General features: G+C 45.7%; 1 protein-coding gene across 4 annotated transcripts in view; it reads left to right on the top strand.

Annotated features, from left to right (window-relative positions):
• Positions 1-22,101, top strand: part of DOCK9 (dedicator of cytokinesis 9) — a 426,004-nt gene that overhangs the window by 298,179 nt on the left and 105,724 nt on the right. For 3 of the 4 annotated variants that reach the window (XM_075336720.1, XM_075336718.1, XM_075336719.1), the window contains 10 exons: positions 715-780; positions 946-1,038; positions 3,057-3,180; positions 4,412-4,533; positions 4,632-4,721; positions 8,112-8,201; positions 8,966-9,081; positions 10,062-10,131; positions 11,561-11,686; positions 13,037-13,108. In XM_075336720.1, the coding sequence (XP_075192835.1) occupies positions 715-780; positions 946-1,038; positions 3,057-3,180; positions 4,412-4,533; positions 4,632-4,721; positions 8,112-8,201; positions 8,966-9,081; positions 10,062-10,131; positions 11,561-11,686; positions 13,037-13,108 (969 nt within the window). The remainder of the gene's footprint in view (positions 1-714; positions 781-945; positions 1,039-3,056; positions 3,181-4,411; positions 4,534-4,631; positions 4,722-8,111; positions 8,202-8,965; positions 9,082-10,061; positions 10,132-11,560; positions 11,687-13,036; positions 13,109-22,101) is intronic. The other variant, XM_075336721.1, reaches the window with a different exon arrangement.

Below are 22,101 nucleotides of genomic sequence, written 5' to 3' on the forward strand. Positions count from 1 at the left end.
TTAAATAGTGTGGATGATGGCGGTAAACAGCACCATATAACCTATAAGGGTCCAGCCACACAGAGAGCGTTTCCACTGTGGAACCAAATTGAGCCCAGAAATGCTCCTTAATTACTACAGATAATTATGGCTAATCTACTGATTAAATTAGAAGCATTATTTTTAAATTCTGAAGATGTCCTTGTATTATACAGTATATGCTATTTTTTCACCTTTCTTTATGCAGATATTTATGCTGTTTTCCCCTTACCAAACTTTCCTTTCCACAATTACATTTTGAGATTTTCTCGCTCGTCTTGATGAGGGGGTTTGGTAAAGTCACACGCTCCTGATTAATGAAGAGGTGCATGAATCAGGAGCGTCTGATGAGCGGCGTGCGCCACACCAGAAATGTTACACCAGTTCTTAACCGGCATAAGGTTTCTGGCTTAAGTAGCACCACATCTTTTAATGAGGCAATACTAACTATGGCCTTGGCCACCCCCCTTCTTCCACACCCATTTTAGCATAGCTGGTAGAAACTGGTGTAAAAAAGTAAAAAGTTGCAAAATTTTGGTGCAGCTTGAATTTCCTAATAAATTTTATGACTTTTCAAAGGTATTTACCCCAGATTTCTGGTGAAATTGCTTTGATGAATCGGGGACAAAGTGTCTTCTATTTTTGCCTTTAATTAAATACTAAGGCCATATCTAAGCAATTCTTATTTTTCTTTAGGCAAGGAATATAGCTTTATCAATTGAATTCAGAGAGTCTGATGACGAAGAGGCACAGCCGTTAAAGGTTTGTGGCAAGTTTATATTCTACTCCTTTTTTGTTTTGTTTCATAGCTAATATTTGTCTTTGTATACAATTTTGCATAAGTATGAATGAGTAACACTTTGGGTTTTTTTTGTACTAGTAGTCAGTTACTGCATGATTCCCATATAATGATTGTGTTCACTTTAGTGCATATATGGCAGACCCGGCGGCCCGGTGTTTGTGAAGAATGCACTCGCTGCTGTTCTGCACCATCAGCAGAATCCAGAGTTCTACGATGAGGTGGGTTATTGTATATTGGCAACTACACATTTTTAAAACTGCTCTGCTACGTTTCAGTCATTTTCTAAAAGCAAATTACTACTTTAAACGGTTTGCCCAGGTTAATGGATGTCTAATCACAATGTGACTGGAACTATAGATATCGCATACTTCTAGTCATACAGTTGCTCAATCTCACTAGCAATCCAGAGAATCCTCACAGCTTGCGCTGCGCATAAAGTGACTACATACATTCTTGAAAAACTTAGACAATCCCTCTAAAGGCGTTTTCCCACTAACAAAGTCCATTTTAAAGTTGATTTTAATCAATACATCTTGGCATAATAATTTACACATTTGGAAGTGTATTAAAAATAAAAAAAAATAAAACAAAAAAAAAAAAATATATTTTATTCCTGTTCTGAGATAATGTTATATATGTGCCTCTGCTATGTACTCTGTAATGGCCGTGTCTGACTGTACAGGGACAGCAGAAATGCTGATCACCCGTGAATGCCGACGTTCAGAGGAACTACGTCATGACAGTGACTGGGGTCATCAGCTGACCCCCGGCTGTCATGACAATCCATCGGCGCCCCATCATAATGTCACAGGGCTGCTGATGGTGGTGGGGAATGGCGCGCTGTCCGCCGACGTGCACTTAATCATGCTGTCAGAGATTGACAGTGGGATATAACTAGTTAACAGGCACAGGTGGATCTCCGATCCACCCGCATCTGTTAGCTACACCTGTCGGCTGCTCAGATCAGCTAACTTGTGAGGGAAACATGCAGGCTCACCTTGCGAGCCCCGCATTAGGGAGACAGACTCGACCTATGACGTACGTCATAGATCGTGAAGGAATTAAACACATCCAATTATGTAAATTATTCCTATTTTAAGATCTATTGATTAAAATGAACTTTGTTCATGGGACAACCCTTTAAAAGTTAAGTATGACAACTCCAGCTTGGCTCCATGTACAGATCTGCTATCTGGACCAGTGCAGGAGCGGTCTTCTATTAACAATCACGTTAATTTGACCAGACTAATACATGCTGGGACTTAACCTGAATGGAAAGTTGCACATGTCATAGTACACAGGCTTCTTTGGTTCATGTGCTGAAAGTCTTCGGTCAGTATTCTGGCCATAAATACATTTGTATTCGAACCGACCCTAACCTAAGCTCAATTAATACTTGCCATTATATTATTACCAGTTTCTGAAATAAGTGTATAAACAATTGTCCGGGGTTCTCATTTAAAGGAAACCTGTTAGTGAGATTTCACCCCCAAACATGTTCATGTGGCGCTTTCACATACACAATGCCTATACATGGCCAATCTGTTGATCTTTAATTAAGAAAACAGCATTAGAATTGGTATGCTGAGATCTCAAGCTTGTGTCACTGCAGCTCTATTCTCTGCGCAGCGCTGCCTCCTCCTGCTTGACTGATCGCTCTTTTGCCTGAAGTCACACAGCATAGGGGTTGCCAGTCCAGCAAGAGGAGACGGTGCAGGACGGGGAATAGAGCTGGAGTGACAGAGGATTCAGCTCTATTCTCTTCGGCCTAATTTAGATATTAACTTCAACACTGATATCACCGTAACGAAGAAATGGACTGGCCATTTAAAGGTGTCAGTTTTTGGGCTAAAATCCTTCTGACAGATCCCCTTAAGCTGGCTTGGCATACAAAATTTAGATTCATTATAATAAGTTTTTTTGTCTCCTTTAGGTCAATGTTATATAATTGTTTAAATTGCCATCAACTAAACTTTAGCTTGAATATTTAGATGTGGTCATGTATCATGCCAATCCCCTTCACACTCCCCTATATCATGATTGCACAGTGTAATGCGGATGTATAATAGCGCTGCCTCTGTTCTTCAGTCACTAAAATTAGTAAGAGGGAATTGCTTATTTTGGCATTGTGTTTGTTTAGGTTGTAACGTTTCCTTGTGTTAAACCTAGCGGGCTGTGAAGAGGACTTAATGTGATAAGTGTCATTTAAGGCTTGTTTTTTTTTCCATTCTTCCAGATTAAAATAGAGCTGCCCACACAACTTCATGAAAAACACCATTTGTTGTTCACTTTCTTCCATGTGAGCTGCGATACATCAAGCAAAGGAGGCACGAAGAAGAAGGATGTCATAGAAAGCCAAGGTCTGGCCAGATAGCAGAATGAATACAATGTTGGCATTTAATTGCTAAGACTGATCAAAATAAGAAAGCCGATAATCTCTGTCTACATAATGTGCATCTCACAAGAAAAACCTTATAAATTATTTATGAAGAAAATAAGAATGTAAAACAAAGGGAATGATATCATAAAAATGTTACTGCTTCAGTACATTCACCATCTGCTCAATACATTGATTAGTGCTAATAATGATTTTCCATGTAGCCTCCTTTTTTTAGATATTTTTTTTGCAGTATTTCTAAGATTACACTCGCCTGCACCAAACCAAAGACATCTATTGATTACATGACAATCGTATAACTTCTTGGCAATGCTTTCAAGTGTCTGCTGTTTCTTGTTGGCCAAACTGAATCTCTATTAAATGCAATGTGTCACAAGGTTATCTCCACCCCATCTCAGAGCAGTAAGCTTGTAAGGGCAGAGACCCTGATTTTAGCGATGTATCACTTAGCTGCTTGCTGTTTTGATAAAATCACTGTTTTTTTCTGCTGCAGATCTATCAGTTTTCTGAATGTTGTGTTTAACCCCGCCCACACCACTGATTGGTAGCTTTTTGTGTACACTGTGCATAGGCAGAAGTAGGGGTGGGGTTATACAGAGCTCATAAATGGGGTGTATCTATCCGCAGGGTTTCTAGTCCTCTACTGAAAATCACCTGCTGATAAAACACTGATTTGATCAAAATTACAACAAGCAACCTAGTGAAGTGATACATCACTTGAATCAGGGTCTCTGTCTCTTCACTATGATGTTCAGAAACTAGGTGATAAAAAAGTAGTGACATTTTCCCTTAAACGCCACTTATTATTTAATATCCAAGTATTATTTAATATCTTTATAAAATTGTGGCGAGAGAGGATCCATTTCACAAACCCAGTGAAGAATCTAGGGCTCATCTCAGGGGACTAGTAAGAGAGGGAAATACATATCTTCTCAGTGGCAAATATAGGTCAGTGTCTTAAATATTACTGACTGATGGGGAATGTGTGTCTTTGTGCAGTATTCAGTCCAGGCAAAGATTGCTAGACACATGTGATTTTTTTATGATCCTCATCATCCACGGTGGATCCACATCACTATCGCTTTATGTTCTTGTTTATTATAGAATTCTTGCAGAATTGTGTCTACCTTGGATTGATATGTTGGGATGGTATTTGCATGCAAGGTATGTGAGTGTGTTTTTTCTGCACGCAGTTGGTTTTGCCTGGCTGCCCTTGCTGAAGGATGGTCGAGTGGTCACCAATGAGCAGAACATTCCAGTATCTGCCAACCTTCCTGTAGGATACCTGTGCTATCAGGAACCTGGGATGGGCAAGGTATAAAGCAACCTCAGATCTTACCATGCTCCATACAGTGAAACACGTGATAAGCATTTCATTAATAATCTATTTTATTGTGCGATTTATTTCCTAAGCAGCATTCTATACCGGAAATAAAGTGGGTGGATGGAGGGAAGCCACTACTAAAGGTCGCTACTCATCTGGTGTCCACTGTATATGCACAGGTACTCATCTACACAATCTATATATATAATTGCCTTATTCTGTCTGTCTGTCTGTCTGTCTGTCTGTCTGTCATGCTCCGAAATTGTGTCCTTACGGTGACACAAAGCTGATTGGCCGCTAGGCCCGCCATGGCCCTGCCCCCCCACACGGATTGGCCTCTCGCCCCGGCTCTCTGCAGGCCCCGCCCCCCTCACACAATGCACGCTCGCTCTGGCCCAACTGACACGGAGCTCCGATTCCCAGGTGAGTACACACATCAGATCACACTCACTCTCACACTCACTCTCACACACACCTCACACATCACAACATGCTGGGATATCGCTTGCTTCTACACCGGCTCCGTCAGGATCCCGGCAGCGCCAGACATAACCTTGCGATGCTGGGATCTTGACGGAGGCCGTGAAAGCTGGTAACCATTATACACATCGGGTAACTAAGGTCCCTTAGTTACCCGATGTGTATCATAGTTACCAGTGTACACCGGCTCACACTCACTCTCACACACACCTCACACACACATCACATCGCATCCACACATCAAGGTCCTGCAGCTGCGGAACATACACACACATAACAGCACACACACACACACATACACACACAAATCGGATCACACTCACACACACCTCACACATCACATCGCATCCAAATACTCACAACATCCTGGGATATCGCTTGCTTCTCGGCGGCGATACTGTGCTGTTGTGAGCTTCCAGGACCTGCCGGGGGATCACATGGCCAGAAGCATGTGATATCCCCGGATGTTGTGAGTATCAGCGCGTATGTGCAATATCGTCAGTGTGTGTGTCTTTGTGTGTGAGTGTATGCGATCGGGTGTGTGTGAGTGTATGTGATCGGGTGGGTGTGTGTGGGTGTGTGTGAGTGTATGCGATCGGATCTGTGAGTGTCGGCAGAGGAGCACGGCGTGCTGGAGGAGGCTGAGAGGAGAGAGGCTGAACCTGGGGAAGGCTGGGATGGGGAGGCTGATGCTGGAGACGGAGAGGCTGATGCTGGCGCAGCATGGCGGATGCAGCACGTTTGGGAGTGCGCAGCATGGCGGATGGAGCACGTTTGGGAGTGCGCAGCATGGCGGATGGAGCACGTTTGGGAGTGCGCAGCATGGCGGATGGAGCACGTTTGGGAGTGCGCAGCATGGCGGATGGAGCACGTTTGGGAGTGCGCAGCATGGCGGATGGAGCACGTTTGGAAATGCGCAGCATGGCGGATGGAGCACGTTTGGGAGTGCGCAGCATGGGGGATGCAGCACGATGGGGAGTGCGGAGTATGGCGGATGGAGCACGTTTGGGAGTGCGCAGCATGGAGGATGCAGCACGATGGGGAGTGCGGAGTATGGCGGATGGAGCACGTTTGGGAGTGCGCAGCATGGCGGATGGACCACGTTTGGGAGTACGCAGCATGGCGGATGGAGCACGTTTGGGAGTGCGCAGCATGGGAGATGGAGCACGATGGGGAGTGCGCAGCATGGCGGATGGAGCACGTTTGGGAGTGCGCAGCATGGGGGATGGAGCACGATGGGGAGTGCGCAGCATGGCGGATGGAGCACGTTTGGGAGTGCGCAGCATGGCGGATGGAGCACGTTTGGGAGTGCGCAGCATGGCGAATGGAGCACGTTTGGGAGTGCGCAGGATGGGAGATGGAGCACGATGGGGGGTGCGCAGCATAGGGGATGGAGCACGTTTGGGAGTGCGCAGCATGGCGGATGGAGCACGTTTGGGAGTGCGCAGCATGGGAGATGGAGCACGATGGGGAGTGCGCAGCATGGCGGATGGAGCACGTTTGGGAGTGCGCAGCATGGGGGATGGAGCACGATGGGGAGTGCGCTGCATAGCGGATGGAGCACGTTTGGGAGTGCGCAGCATGGCGGATGGAGCACGTTTGGGAGTGCGCAGGATGGGAGATGGAGCACGATGGGGGGTGCGCAGCATACGGGATGGAGCACGATGGGGAGTGCGCTGCATGGGGGATGGAGCACGATGGGAAGTGCACACCTCCCCCCAACACACACACACACACACATACGCGCGCGCGCACTGCACAACACACCACACCACACACACACACTGGGAACCACAAACAACTGCCCTACACAGACACCCACACACACAGACAACGCTGCACACACAAATATACGCACATACCGCACAACACGCACATTGCACAAAACATACCTCCCCCCAAAACACACCACACACACACAAACTGCGCAACACACACACAACGCTACAGACACACAGCGCTCCACAAACAACGCAACACACAAACAACACCGCTCTCACCCCCCATCACACCCAGACAACATCCAGAACATGTACAGCCCCTACACAAACACTTGGTAACTACACACAACAACATCTATATATATATATATATATATATATATATATATATATATATATATATAACAAAAATCATACATGAACTACACAATACGTAAATTCTAGAATACCCGATGCGTAGAATCGGGCCACCTTCTAGTAATGTATATTATTATTAGCCAGAAGATTTGTGCAGACAGGAACCTTGCACCTATGTTTTCTGCTATTCGCAAAAGGGTAGAGCGAAGTGCACATGCGCGAGCCGGGAATTTTTCTGCGCGGGTGCGAGAATTTGCCCACCTACGTGGATAGTGCTGGAGGTGTCATTCAATCGGTACAGGAGGATGGCGAAAGGAGGGACAGGAGGCACAGATTAGGATGCCCACCGGACCGGGCAATTTACATACATGACGGGAGATTTTATATAGGCATTTGTGGGGTCTACAGGGGGGTTCAGGGGGTAACGTGCACCTTTTATAGAATGCAGCACAGGCGCTGCTTAAGGTGCTAGTTTAAATTTAGAAGGCCAAAATCTGGTAAAAGTTTAACTTTAAAGGGGTTATCTTTCTGTTATAAGCTGCGGTAGTCATACAAAACCAAACTGAGTATTAGTTACCCTCCCCAGGTTCATAGACTACTTTTCTGCTGCCGTCCCGGTCTGTGTCTGCATCGCTGACGCTGCTCGCTACTGAGTGGTCCTGTTGTCCCCTGCAGTGTCACGGGCGTGCAAGGCCTGGGATTTAATTCAGATTATGAATAAAAGACCACTGTCAATCAAGCTAAGGGGAGATGCACAACATATTGATTGACTGGGCAGAGCGATTCATTAAGTCCTCTCCCATGCCAAGGGTGCATCGAGGAACCCTTTTTTGCATACACAATAAATCCATTTTTTTGTAGTATGTATGAAGGGAAATCTATACCACAGGTGTGAGTTTTATAGATGCTAAGACTGTAGGATGATATATGTGTTTTATATTGACTTTTGAGGGTGACAAACTGCTTTTAAAATGAAGTCCTGTATAAAATGTTTTTCTTTTTTGCATTTAGGATCAGCACTTGCACAACTTCTTTCAGTATTGTCAGAAAACAGAGTCTGGAGCCCAGGCATTAGGAATTGAGCTTGTCAAATATTTAAAGGTAAATATAATTGATATAATAGTAATATCACGTCATCTGACCATAATTACATATTATTATTATTATAAAATAGATAACTCATTTATCCAGTAACAGATTGTTTTACTTGATAGATCACTTCAATGGGTTTCACAGTGCAATAAGTTAGACACCAGAGTTGAGTAAGATGACTTGCAAGACCAGGGTCCAGCACAGCACATCAGTAGCTATAGCTTATTAGCTCCGACATGATGACACCTTGTGTTGTACTAGACTGACTAATCAAACAGGAGGTGTGGATGCCGGCAAGTAATATGAGCTTTTCAGGTCTTTTGGTCCAGTGGTCTCGGGCTGCCGATGTGGCTGCTGGACCTGGATCCTGTATATTCTTTTGCTTAATCCTTGTAGTCACGGATTGGAGTGTAGAGTTGGTTTATTTGTGAGATGAGACAATTATATGGGCTGTTGGACAGCTATAGATTGTTAAAGGTAAATTTGTTAATCAAGTTTGGGTCAGAAGATGAAGGTTGTATGAGAGCCATTGAGTCGGGAACTCTTGTTGTATGTGCTGTGCTCTCATTCAGTGTAGGCCCTCCTGATGTTTACTGAAAGTGGACATGTATGTCAGGATGGGGATAATGGCTTCACTTGTGCCAGGTTTACTGTGTGCTGGTTTATCTAATCTTTACCAGTAGTCTGATGCGAAGTAGAGTTCTACATACACACATGCTAGAGGTTGTGGTAAGCATGGCTCCACCCTGACCATGAACCTGCTTCTTTTTCAGAGCCTGCACGCAATGGAAGGACATGTCATGATTGCCTTTTTGCCCACTATACTCAACCAAATGTTTAGAGTTCTGACAAGGGCTACTCAGGAGGAAGTGGCTGTAAATGTGACAAGGTAAACCTTGGGAAATATCTAATGTATTTAATGCATGTTCCCATAGGGACTAAGTCACTTATACACTCATGGACGCTTTATTATGGGTCCATTATTATATTACATTTCCTTAAGTCAGAATCTGTCTCTCAAGACATGCCCGTTTAGTAAATGTTTGTAATCTTAATGAAAAAAAAAAATCAATTCTGGAGCATCTTTTCTTAGAACTCTGCATTGTGGCATTCCTGTTATTCTTCCAGTCAATTTTTGAATATATTGACAGTTGGGTGTTACGAGTCGTGGGTGTGTCACACTGTCCAATCAGCACGTAGAGTATCAGAATGTGTAAGGACATGGTCATTTGACAACGGAAATGGTAACTCCCAATTGTCGATGTTTTCATAAATATCTAAGATGAAATACACTGTTTTAAGAAAAGATACTCTGGAATTTTATTTGGTTGCCACCTGAAATGTACTTAAAGGAAAAAAAGTCAGGAGTGGTGACTGGTAAATTTGGTGTGAATTGATTTACAGGATCCCATCCATCTGTGGCTGCTGCTCATGAGCCCTTAGAACCACTTCTTATTTGATGTCATTCGCGACTCTTCTTTTGATTGGCCGACATCGCATGAGCATTACATTGCAACTATGATGTGGTGCTTAGTCGGCTGATCAAAAGAAGAGCCACAGATGCTATCAAATAAGAGTGGTTCTCAGATCTCTTGTTCAGTGGCCACATATTGCTGACATGACATATGTACTAGGTCCTTTGATGCAATATACACCAATTCTAGTCACAAGTCCTACATAACTGCAGATTGTATTCATGCTATATCATTAGATGCGGTGAATATTTGAGCTAAATGCACATATATACCTGTACACTTGACATTTATACAGCTCTATTTTAAAGCAAAATGTACTTTTTGGATGGACTTTTTAAATAAACCTCTTACCATTTATATAGAACTAAGGCTAGAATTCTGTATCTCATTTTAGGGTCATTATCCACGTTGTCTCTCAGTGCCATGAAGAGGGGCTGGAGAGCTACTTGAGGTCATATGTTAAGGTATGCTGAACATCGCTGGTGTATCTTCCTACTTGAGTTTTGCAATCAACCCAAAGATTTATACTTTTTCTAAATTTCTTTTATATCTTATACTAAACAGTCTACTAATTTTCAATATGCTGCAAACTTAACCCTGCTGTTCTGTTCGGATTTACTATACACTTATAAAGTTCCGGTTAGTTTTCAAAAAAGTAAACAAAAAAAAAAAATACCAACCCATAGGTCAGAACCTCTCAAAAGAGGAAAAGTCAATTAGCCACTAGTTTCAGAACCGCATAATGAATATTTAAAAAATAAAATATCAAATTACAAATTCGGTCATTTTTGACCAAACAGAACAGCAGGGTTAAAAAAAAAATAATAAAGTAAAAAGTTAGTTGAGAAACAATCTAGGCTTGACCTTACTTGTATTGGGAATGATACTGTATGTATACAGTGATGTATCTTGAATTGTGTTTTTCACAAGTTGGTGTGAAATTGCTTGAAAATGCAGCTTTTGTTTGTCACACTCAATAAAAACGGCACAAGCAATATCTTTGATAAATTTATGAAATTTATATTCTTCGAATTTTGACATTTTTCACCAATACATTATAAATGCAATGAAAAAAACACCACCACGAAAAGATGAAATTGAATTTTTAATGAACAGCGTTCAGACATTAAATGCGTCCCGCTGGGGTTCCACAACTAGGAAATGCCATGTCAATTTTAATGTTTTTAACGGGCAGAAAAAATACTGCCAAAGAGAATTTCTTCGAAATATGATATAACACACCTGTCATACAGTCTTTCACAATATGCGGCCGGTTAAAATAATCCATGGGGTGTGGAGTTCCATATATGCGAGGCATTATGACATCTAGCAGACACGCCAGCCAACAGGATACTCCTGTAAAGACCCCTGTGGTAACGTTTCGGGAGTTCTTGCTTGAGAAAGAGGGTGGACCCCTGAAATGTCGCCGCATGTGTTCCTACTGGAGTAACCCTTCGGCTGGTTTGCTAGTTTTGTACTGCGCTAGGTATATGTAATCTCAAAATAAGGAATGTTTGATTAAATGAGAAAGATAGACAAGCACATGATGGCACTTTACTGTATATAGTCACCCTGTAGTGTTACAGTACAATGCCCTGAAAATGTGCCTTCTCAATCTTGGCACCGTTAGTACTTGTGATATAGATTGTAAACTGATGTACAAGTGAGCGCTTGTATTTTACTATTCAGCTGCATGAAATCTCATCGGCTTCAGCTGTCGCTTGAAATCCATTAGTTGCGCTACAGAAAGTGTCCATGTAGCACAGCCCTCACTGCAGGCACAGACCGGTGACAAGTCGCCATCTGCTTTTTCTAAACGTCTTCTACCTCACAGTGAAAATGATAACTTGACGTATGAACGTTTTCTAATGTTGTTCCATCTGTATACATCAGTACGTCTACAAGGCAGAGCCGTATGTCACGTCAGAATACAAGACCGTACATGAAGAACTGGCCAAATCCATGACCGCAATCCTCAAGCCTTCCGCTGACTTTTTAACGTGTAACAAGCTTCTCAAGGTACCAGTAGAATTAGGTGTCATAAACTGTTTTAAGACGTACGTTTTAAATCAATTAATCCTCGCACATATTCCCTCTCTGAGGTCACCTAGAGTCACCACTACAGTTCAAGAATGTGAAATGTCTGATAAATTCTAGAGAAAATGATTTGTTTTAGCTTTTAATTCTTTTATCATTTTCCCAGTGGCTCAAACTTTTATCCTACACATGATTAGCATTTGGTAGCATTGCCTTTAAATTGTCTAAGGCCAGGTTCAGACAGCCATATTGACTATCGGGCCAATCACAACCTCAAATTGCAGACTGGACTTACTCTGTACACAGCACCATGTGCTTGTCTGCACAGGGGACAGATGCCAGTGTTATGGATGGGATTTAATACATATTGAATATAATCAAGGAAAATGCTGGACTAACAAAAATGGCGCTTGATTTAGCTTGATCTATCTAAACACACCCATGTCTGGCAATTTCAGAAATGGGACTTTCCACCTTATCATAAGACATACTTTTATTTTAATACATGCTGAGTTAGCTTAATATAAGATTATGAAATGCATATATGCCTTGAATTTATGCTGTGAATTTTTCCATATAGAACATCAATTCGCATGGTAAATCGGCCATGTGCATTAGTACACTGGCTACAATGGGTTTATGTGTGGTCTGTAGTGCACACAAACATCGCACAGTCTGATAACACTCCTCTTATTGAGCCCTAACTTGGGTCACAGGTTTCCGGTTGACTTTCACGACTTTATCATAAGTTGCTGGTATTTTGGTCCATTCCTCCTGACAGAATTGGTGTCAGGTTTGTAGAACCTCTGGCTGACACAAGTTTTTATCGTTCCCTTCCCATACATTTTTAAAACCACTAATATTAGGACTTTGTAATGACCACTCAATTACCTTCACTCTGTCCTCAAGCCATTTTGCCTCATGGAATAATATGCTTCTGGCCATTAGGAAAACCCAACAAAGCATTAAATTCCTGGATGATGTTGCTTCAGTATCTCCACGTTTTCTTCCTTCCTCGTAATGGCATTCATTTGGGACTCCCATGCTTCACTCAAAGGATAGTGTTTTTGGCTATTAGGCCCCCCTTTTTACCTCTATTTATTGACCTGATCATTAAGGCCAACTGTTTCATAAGATTAAAGGACATTTCCCCAAGGGAAACTTATGACTTCATCTGTATATTATCAATTTGGAAAGGACAGTTGATTTTTTTTTTTTTTGTTTTACCTAAATGTCACAAACATTGATCAAAAAGTACATTTATCTGTTTTTACTGTTGTGTTCATATTGCATTTAATCTGCTAACTTATTTCTTTGTGTTGTTTTTTGCAGTATTCTTGGTTTTTCTTTGAAGTCTTGATAAAGTCAATGGCCCAGCACCTTGTTGAGAATTCGAAAGTCAAAGTATGTTCATAGTATAAATTGTATGTGAATATATTATATTCTGTCTGCACCGTGTTATTTAGCATGGTTTAGACTTTCTGTATTGTATACAAAGCTCATTGTTAACAAATATTTCTGAAATATATAGGATAACGCCAATTTGCTGCTACAGTGGAACCTTGGATTACGAGCAGAATTTGTTCTGTGAGTGTGCTCGTAAACCAAGCTACCTGTATAGCAAAGCACATTTTCCCACATGTAATAATGGAAACTCAATAATGGAGACTCAGACAATTTGTTCCATAACTTGTAGCAGTATCCCATCCTGGTCCCCTATTGTGCCATACACACACACACACACACTTTCTCTCTCTCACTCTCACTCTCTCTCACACTCACACTCACACTCACACTCTCTCTCACACTCTCACTCTCACACTCTCTCACACTCTCACTCTCACACTCACACTCTCACTCTCTCACACTCTCACACTCTCACACTCTCACTCTCACACTCTCACACTCTCACTCTCACACTCTCACACTCTCACTCTCACACTCTCACTCTCACACTCTCACTCTCACACTCTCACACTCTCACTCTCTCACTCACACTCTCACTCTCTCACACTCTCACTCTCACACTCTCACACTCTCACTCTCTCACTCTCACACTCTCACACTCTCACTCTCACACTCTCACACTCTCACTCTCACACTCTCACTCTCACACTCTCACACTCTCACACTCTCTCACTCTCACACTCTCTCACTCTCACACTCTCTCACTCTCTCACTCTCACACTCTCTCACTCTCTCACACTCTCTCACTCTCTCACACTCTCTCACTCTCTCACACTCTCACACTCTCACACTCTCACACTCTCACACTCTCACACTCTCACACTCTCACTCTCTCACTCTCTCACTCTCTCACTCTCACACTCTCACACTCTCACACTCTCACACTCTCACACTCTCACACTCTCACACTCTCACACTCTCACTCTCACACTCTCACTCTCACACTCTCACTCTCACACTCTCACTCTCACTCTCTCTCAGACACAAACACACATTATTCTCACCTATCCTCCTTTACTTCGGTGGCCTCATCCCTGGTTCTTGCAGTCCGCAGGCATGTGGGACATAGTAATGATCGCGACCAATGCGGAGGCTACTGCTGTCAAGTGTTTCAGCAGCTGACGTCATATGCATGACCGGCTTGCCTCTGATTGGCCAGCGCGCTGACATCATACGGATGAGCCGCTTGTGTCTGATTGGTCAGCGCGCTGCCTTTGGGAATACGTGTGCAGAGAGAGCTCAGCAGCGGCTGACATGAAGCAAAGACAGCAGCAGTCCCTGCATTGGCTGCAATTGTTACCGGATCAACTTGCCTGCGGGCCACAAGAAGCAGCAAGAGTGGCTTAGAGCGCGGTGAAAGTGCGGAACCGGAAATTTGTGCAGTGAGTATTTGCTCGTATAGCAAAACACTGCACCAGTTACAAATTTACAGCAAGCTTTGCTCGTATAGCAAAATGCTCGCAAACCGGGTTACTTGTAATCCGAGGTTCCACTGTACTTTCCTGTACATGATTTACAAATTTTAATTTTAATTAGACACTCTAAGATCATTAGAAGAGGGGCTCAGAGACATTTAGGTGAGTTCACACTTCGCATTTTTGGGAAAAAACACGGCTACGGTTTCAGATTCTGTTTGAGCCAAATCCAAAAATGCATTGAAAAGGAATGGGAAATCTAAAGCTAGGACTTCTACTTCTCTCTGGATCTGGACCTTTCTTCACCTTGAATGCTGCATGAAAACCTGCAGTGCTATTCTTGCCAAAAAATAAAAAATGTAGTGTTAGAGCCGTGTTTGAAGGGATATTTCACAGTTGGACCTCAAGTGATCTGCAAGTGTTGGTTAGATATCATTCGCTATAATGGAAAAACACTTTAATAGCTCATAGCACAGCTTTTTTCGTTGTTTACTGCTCATGCGGTGTGGTTTTTTGCATTAGATTTTTATATAATTTAGCTTATTTTCTGATATTGTGTCTTTCTAATGTATAATGTAGCATACTGTACTGTGTTTCAGTTCTTTTCGTAACATTTAAAGCTGAACACTTTTTTCCACACCACAAAATAATCCCTTTGGGCTCTGGGTGGCAAGTATATATAAAACCCAGAGTGCCACAATTAAGGTGAAAATTAGATGGTTGGTGTCACCACAAAATACAACCCTGGAAACAAATTTCCGTTTCCATAAATGAGTGCTATCCTGTTGTGGTTTTATTTCTTTGTCGCTCCATTGGGAGACCCAGACAATTGGGTGTATAGCTATTGCCTCTGGAGGCCACACAAAGTATTACACTTAAAAGTGTAAGGCCCCTCCCCTTCTGGCTATACACCCCCAGTGGGATCACTGGCTCACCAGTTTTGTGCTTTGTGCGAAGGAGGCAACACATCCACGCATAGCTCCACTTTTTAGTCAGCAGCAGCTGCTGACTATGTCGGATGGAAGAAAAGAGGACACATATAGTGTCCCCAGCATGCTCCCTTCTCACCCCACTGTATGTCGGAGGTGTTTGTAAGGTTGAGGTACCCATTGCGGGTACGGCGGCAGGAGCCCACATGCTGATTCCTTCCCCATCCCTTTTTACAGGGCTCTGGGTGAAGTGGGATTTACCGGTCTCCAGGCACTGAGACCGTGCTCCATCTACAGCCCCTGGAGAAGATGCTGGATGGAGCGGAGTACATCAGGGACATGGCCCTGCTTCCTCAAGGTACTCTGTGTACCCGTGCATTTGGCGCTCACACCGCAGCATGCTGGGTGTTGTAGTGCGCCGGGGGACATCAGCGCTGCGGCGCCTGTGCCATGGCCTCATTCAGCTTTGCTGAAGCAGGCTCACTTATGGGAATTGGTCGCGCCGGCCGCTGGGACTGCGGCGCGGCTGGCACTTGTAGTGCGCCGGGGACTTCAGCGCGGCCTGCGCTTTTACGGCGGCCGCGCTGATAACTAGAGTCCCCGGCTTTTGCGGCCTGCTTCCGTTCGTTCCCGCCCCCAGACCTGCCAGTCAGGAGAGGGGCGGGACGCTGGCCACTTCCAGGAATCGGTCGCGCCGGCCGCTGGCAGCGGCGCGGCTGGCACTTGTGGTGCGCCGGGGACTTCAGCGCGGCCCGCGCTTTTACGGCGGCCGCGCTGATAACTAGAGTCCCCGGCTTTTGCGGCCTGCTTCCGTTCGTTCCCGCCCCCAGACCTGCCAGTCAGGAGAGGGGCGGGACGCTGGCCACTTCTATGAATCGGTTGCGCCGGCCACTGGAACTGCGGCGCGGCTGGCACTTGTGGTGCGCCGGGGACTTCAGCGCGGCCCGCGCTTTTACGGCGGCCGCGCTGTTAACTCGAGTCCCCGGCTTCTGGGCCTAGTCTCCCTTCGTTACCGCCCACAGCCCTGACAGTCAGGGTAGGGGCGTGACGCTGCATAGAGCAGAGCTGAGAGCTGGAGTATGTTTTGCATACTCCACCCCTCTCACTGTGTGCACTGTGAATCCGGATTCCCGCACTTTCTCAGGCACGCCCACGGCTTCCTTCTCTACAAGGACACTGGCAGCCATTAGTGTCAGTTTCTGTACGATACAGAGACAAGTGTGGAAGACCCTGGCATTCTGATAGTCACACAATCGCTGTAACAGGCGTTAAGCAGCACCTGTGGTGCTAACCCCACTAGTGCAGAAGTGCACTTATAGATATGCTTGTACTATATACATTGCACTGTTTAGTCGCACGTTGTATATACCCTCCTGGATTATGCGGAGGAGTTATCAGCATATTCTCTGTGTAAAACAAAGGTGCAGAACCACATGTTTTTCTATACAGCTGGTACAGCATGTACGGCTATACGGCCGGCAGGTACATAGACTCCCATTCTATGCACTAATGGCCAGGGCTGGACCACTCTGCCTTCAGAGAGGCAGTCCAGGAACACCACGCTTATCCAGATATGCGCTTCTCCAAACGGCTTAGGATACACGTTATCCCTGTCCCCTGACTTGGTCAAGGACTGGACCCAATGTCCCGAGCGGCATCCTCCAATCTCCAGGCTTGTAGCTAGATCCATAGTTGCAGTGGGAGATGGAACTGCAAACTCAAAGATGCCACTGACAGACAGATGGATCTCTGGTCGAAAGCCATCTATGAGGCTGTCGGCGCACCGTTGGCTCCGGCATTCTCTCCCTTGGGGCACTCCAAGCTATTTCAGCTTGTCTTACACAGATTGACACGGTTACACGTACATCTGTGCCGCAGGTGGCATCCTTAACCTCTCAAATGTCTGCATTTGTTTCTTACGCGATTCAGGTTGTCCTGGACTCTGCGAACCGTGCGGCGGTAGCCTCCGCTACTCCGTGTTTTTAAGCAGAGCCTGGTCTGCTCGTTAAGTGAATGGAAGGCAGATTCTGCTTCCAAAAAAGGTTGCCTAACCAGTTGCCTTTTTCTGCTGACCGACTGTTTGGTGAGCGTTGGATGTAACCATCAAACAGTCCAGGGGTAAGGATTCATCCTTTCCTCAGCCCGGACACAACAAACCCCAACAGAGCAAGAGGCAGTCGGGGTTTTCGGCCTTTTCGAGGCTCGGGCAGGTCCCATTTTTCCTCGTCCAATGTGGACTCAAAAGGATCAGAGGAGCTAAGATTCTTAGCGGGCTCAGTCTCGCCCAAAAAAGCGACAGTCTGAAAACCCGCTTCCAAGGCGGCTTCCTCATGACTTGCAGCCTCGGTCGGTAGCAGGCTCTCCCGCCTTGGCGATATTTAGCTGCCATAGGTCAATGACCATTGAGTGTGAGACATTCTGTCTCACGGGTACAGGATAGAGCTCACTTCTCGTCCTCCAACTCGATTCTTCAGAATTTCTCCACCTCCCGGCCGGGCCGCTGCTCTTCTGCAAACAGGGTGCACTCTATAGGCAGAAAGAGTGATGACCCCCGTTCCTCTTCAGGAACAAGGTCACGGTTTTTACCCCAAATTCTTTGCGGTACCTATAACAACGGGCCGTTCCGTCCCGTTCTGGATCTAAAAATGCTCAGCAAGCTCGTGGACACCAGGCGGTTCCGGATGGAATCCCTCCGCCATGTCATCGCCTCAAGGTCCCAAGGATATTTCCTAGCATCATTAGGCATCAAGGATGCTTATCCACACGTGCCGATTGATCCAGAGCACTAGCGTTTCTACGCTTCGTTATAGGAGACGAACACCCTCTGTTCGTAGCTCTACCTTCCGGCTAGCGACAGTCCAACTGGTCTTCGCCAAGGTCAGGGCAGCAGTAGTCACAGTCCTGCACTCTCAGGGTCACTCTGTGGTCCCGTATTTAGACGATCTACTTGTCAAGGCACTCTCTTAGGAAACATGCCAACACTGCCCGAACGTTGCGCTGGAGACTCTCTAGAGTTTTGGGTGGATCATCAACTTTTTAAAGTCAGATCCGACCCCGACCCTATCGATAACATATCTAGGCATAGAGTTTCTTACTCTCTCAGCGATAGTGAAGCTGCCGCTAGACAAACAGCATTCACTACGGGCTGCAAGCTCTTCTTTAAGAACCAGTCGCACACATTGAGACGCCTCATGCACTTCCTACGTAAGATGGTAGCAATGGAGGCAGTTCCTTTCGCGCAGTTTTACTGCGTCCACTACAATGGGACATTCTCCGCCAATGGGACGAGGAGTCGACGTCCCTCAACAGAGTCGTCGTTCTTTCTCAGGCGGCCAAGGAATCTCTACGGTGGTGGCTTCTTCTCACCTCTTGGTCAAAAAGAAGGTCCAGACGCGAGTCTATCAGGGTGGGGAGCAGTTTTTCTCCACTACAGCGCTCAGGGTACGTGGACTCAGCAAGAGACCACTCTTCAGATCAATGTTCTTGAACACAGAGCAGTGTATCTTGCCCTACAATCCTTCCAACAGCGGCTGGAAAGCAAGCATATCCGACTTCAGTCGGACAGCTCCACAGCGGTGGCATACATCAACCACCAAGGAAGAACGCGCAACCGGCAAGCCTTCCAGGAAGTCCGGCAGGTTCTGATGTGGGTGGAAGACACGGCATCCACCATATCCACAATTCACATCCCAAGTGTGGAAACTAGGAAGCTGACTTCCTAAGTCGCTGAGGTGTGGCCGAAAGAGTATGGTCTCCTCACCCGGACGGGTTTCAGGAGATCTGGCGCCGCTGACAGAGGCCGGACGTCGATCTAATGGCGTCACGGCACAACAACAATGTGCCAGCTTCATGGCACGGTTTCACAATCATCGAGCTCTGGCGGCAAACGCCTTAGTTCAGCATTGGTCGCAGTTCCAGCTACCTTAGGTGCCACCTCTGGCATTGTTGCCCAGAGTACTGCGCTAGATCAAGACCGACTGCGGCCGCGCCATCCTCGTCGCTACAAATTGGCCGAGGATGTTGTGGTACTCGGTTCTGTGGTGCCTCACGGTAGGCTAACCGGGGGCACTACCAGACCAATCAGACTGGCTGTCTCAAGGGCCATTCTTCCATTTGAATTCTACGGCCCTCAACCGGATGGTGTGGCATTGAGTCCTGGAACCTAGTGTCGTCAGGATTACCTCAGGACGTGGTTGCCACCATGAGACAGGCTAACATACCAACGTCCGCCAAGATTGACCACAGGACGTGGAAGATGTTCTTATCTCGGTGCTCGGCGCAGGGTGTTTCTCCCTGGCCGGTTGCATCGTCTATGTTTCCTTCCTTCCTGCAATCTAGGTAGGAAAATGGGTTGTCGCTCAGTTCCCTTTAGGGACAAGTCTCAGCGCTATCTGTATTTTTTCAGAAACGACGACTTCCTCAGGTACGCACGTTCCTACGGGGAGTTTGTCTTCTCAGCACTCCGTACAAGCGGCCGTTAGAGCCCTGAGATCTGAACAAGGTTCTAATTGCTCTCCAGATGCCGCCTTTCGAGCCTTTGAAGGATGTCTCCCTTCCCGTTTTTCACGGGAAGTGGCCTTCTAGTAACGGTCTCGTCTCTTAGGAGAGTTTCCGAGCTAGCAACGCTCTCATACAAACTCCCTTCCTGGTCCTTCACCAGGACAGGGTAGTTCTGCGTCCGGTTCCGGAATTTCTCCCTAAGGTGGTATCCCATTTTCATATCAATCAGGATATCACCTCACCTTCTTTGTGTCCTCGTCCAGTCCATCAATTTCAGAAAGATTTGCATCTGTTGGTTCTGGTGAGAGCACTCAGGTTCTACTTCCCGCATGGCGCTCCTGCGCCACCCGGATGCACTCTTTGTCCTTGTCGCTGGTCGGCGTAAACAGTCGCAAGCTTCCAGATCCACCCTTGCTCGGGGGCTCGAGGAACCAATTCTTGAAACCTACAGTTCTACTGGGCTTCTGGTTCTCTCAAGGCCGAAGGCCCATTCTACCAGAGCCGTGGGTGCATCCTGGGCATTACGGCACCAGGCTACGGCTCAGCAGGTGTGTCAGGCACCCACCTGGTCGAGTCTACTTACTTTTACCAAGCATTATCAGATGCATACCTACGCTTCGGCAGACGCCAGCCTAGGTAGATAAGTCATTCAGGCGGCGGTTGGCCACCTGTAGGAGAGGGCCGTTTGACGGCCCTATCATGAGGTATTCTTTTACCCACCCAGGGATTGCTTTTGGACATCCCAATTGTCTGGGTCTCCCAATGGAGCGACAAAGAAGAAGGGAATTTTGTTTACTTACCGTAAATTCCTTTTCTTCTAGCTCCAATTGGGAGACCCAGCACCCGCCCTGTTTTCTCGGGGTTTTTCTGTTTTTTCGGGTACACATGTTGTTCATGTGGTATGGTTCAGTTCTCCGATGTTTCCTCGGATTGAATTGGTCTTTAAACCAGTTATTGGCTTTCCTCCTTCTTGCTTTGGCACTAAAACTGGTGAGCCAGTGATCCCACTGGGGGTGTATAGCCAGAAGGGGAGGGGCCTTACACTTTTAAGTGTAATACTTTGTGTGGCCTCCAGAGGCAATAGCTATACACCCAATTGTCTGGGTCTCCCAATTGGAGCTAGAAGAAAAGGAATTTACGGTAAGTAAACAAAATTCCCTTCTTTTACGTCTGCGAGAGAATTTCTAGATACGTTGAGAATGTCCCTAGATAAGTATATTATGCATGTAGGTTTTACACTTCTAGGTTCTTCCTCTTGCAGTGCTAAATAGACATAGGTACAAGGCAGGTCTGGATGCCTATTCCAGCACAACCCATTAGCCCACCCCATTAGTGTTACAGGGTCATGTGTGGTCTACAGGCTTGGCCTACAACTTTTCCAAAACCACTTATATGCCAGGGTCTGTATTTTTTTTTTTTTTCACTAGTTCACATGAAAGGTTAAATATATGAGATTGGAGTTATGATACAGCTGAGAATGGTGATGTAACTTCTTTTATGCCTTTTCTCTGCAATAACTGTCATGCAGTGACTACCGGGGTTCTGCCAGGAAAAAGGGATTTTCCAGCGAGTGCCACAACACACAGGGTATACAATACAACAGTGGGCCCTAGCGCTATTGAGATGGGAGCGGGGTCACCTCCTAACACTCTCTGTAGGCTGATTTCTGCATTCCTTAACATCCCTGTACGGGTCCTTTTCCCCTTCGCCGATCACGTGCCTAGGCTGACTAAGTGAGGGCCAACAAAACACTAGTCTCGCCACTGTAATAAAACAACGCAAGGTTTGAAAGACAAACAGGGAAGAGAGACACAAAAAATAAAACTCTGGTATGAACTTCTCAGCTGCAACTGAAGCAACACCTCTGCTTTCTCCAAAGACTGGTTTATTCCAAGTGGACAGCAATAGGAATAAGCTACAGCCAACATGGAGCGGAGTGAGTGGCAGATATTTATAGCAGAAGGGAGTGGCTGTAGCTGAGGTTACAACTAAAGCGGGCTTTACACACAGCGACATCGCTAGCGATGTCGCTAGCGAAAGTACACGCCCCCGTCGGTTGTGCGTCACGGGCAAATCGCTGCCCGTG

Source organism: Anomaloglossus baeobatrachus, chromosome 2 (genome assembly GCF_048569485.1).
Source record: "Anomaloglossus baeobatrachus isolate aAnoBae1 chromosome 2, aAnoBae1.hap1, whole genome shotgun sequence".
NCBI classification, from domain to species: domain Eukaryota; kingdom Metazoa; phylum Chordata; class Amphibia; order Anura; family Aromobatidae; genus Anomaloglossus; species Anomaloglossus baeobatrachus.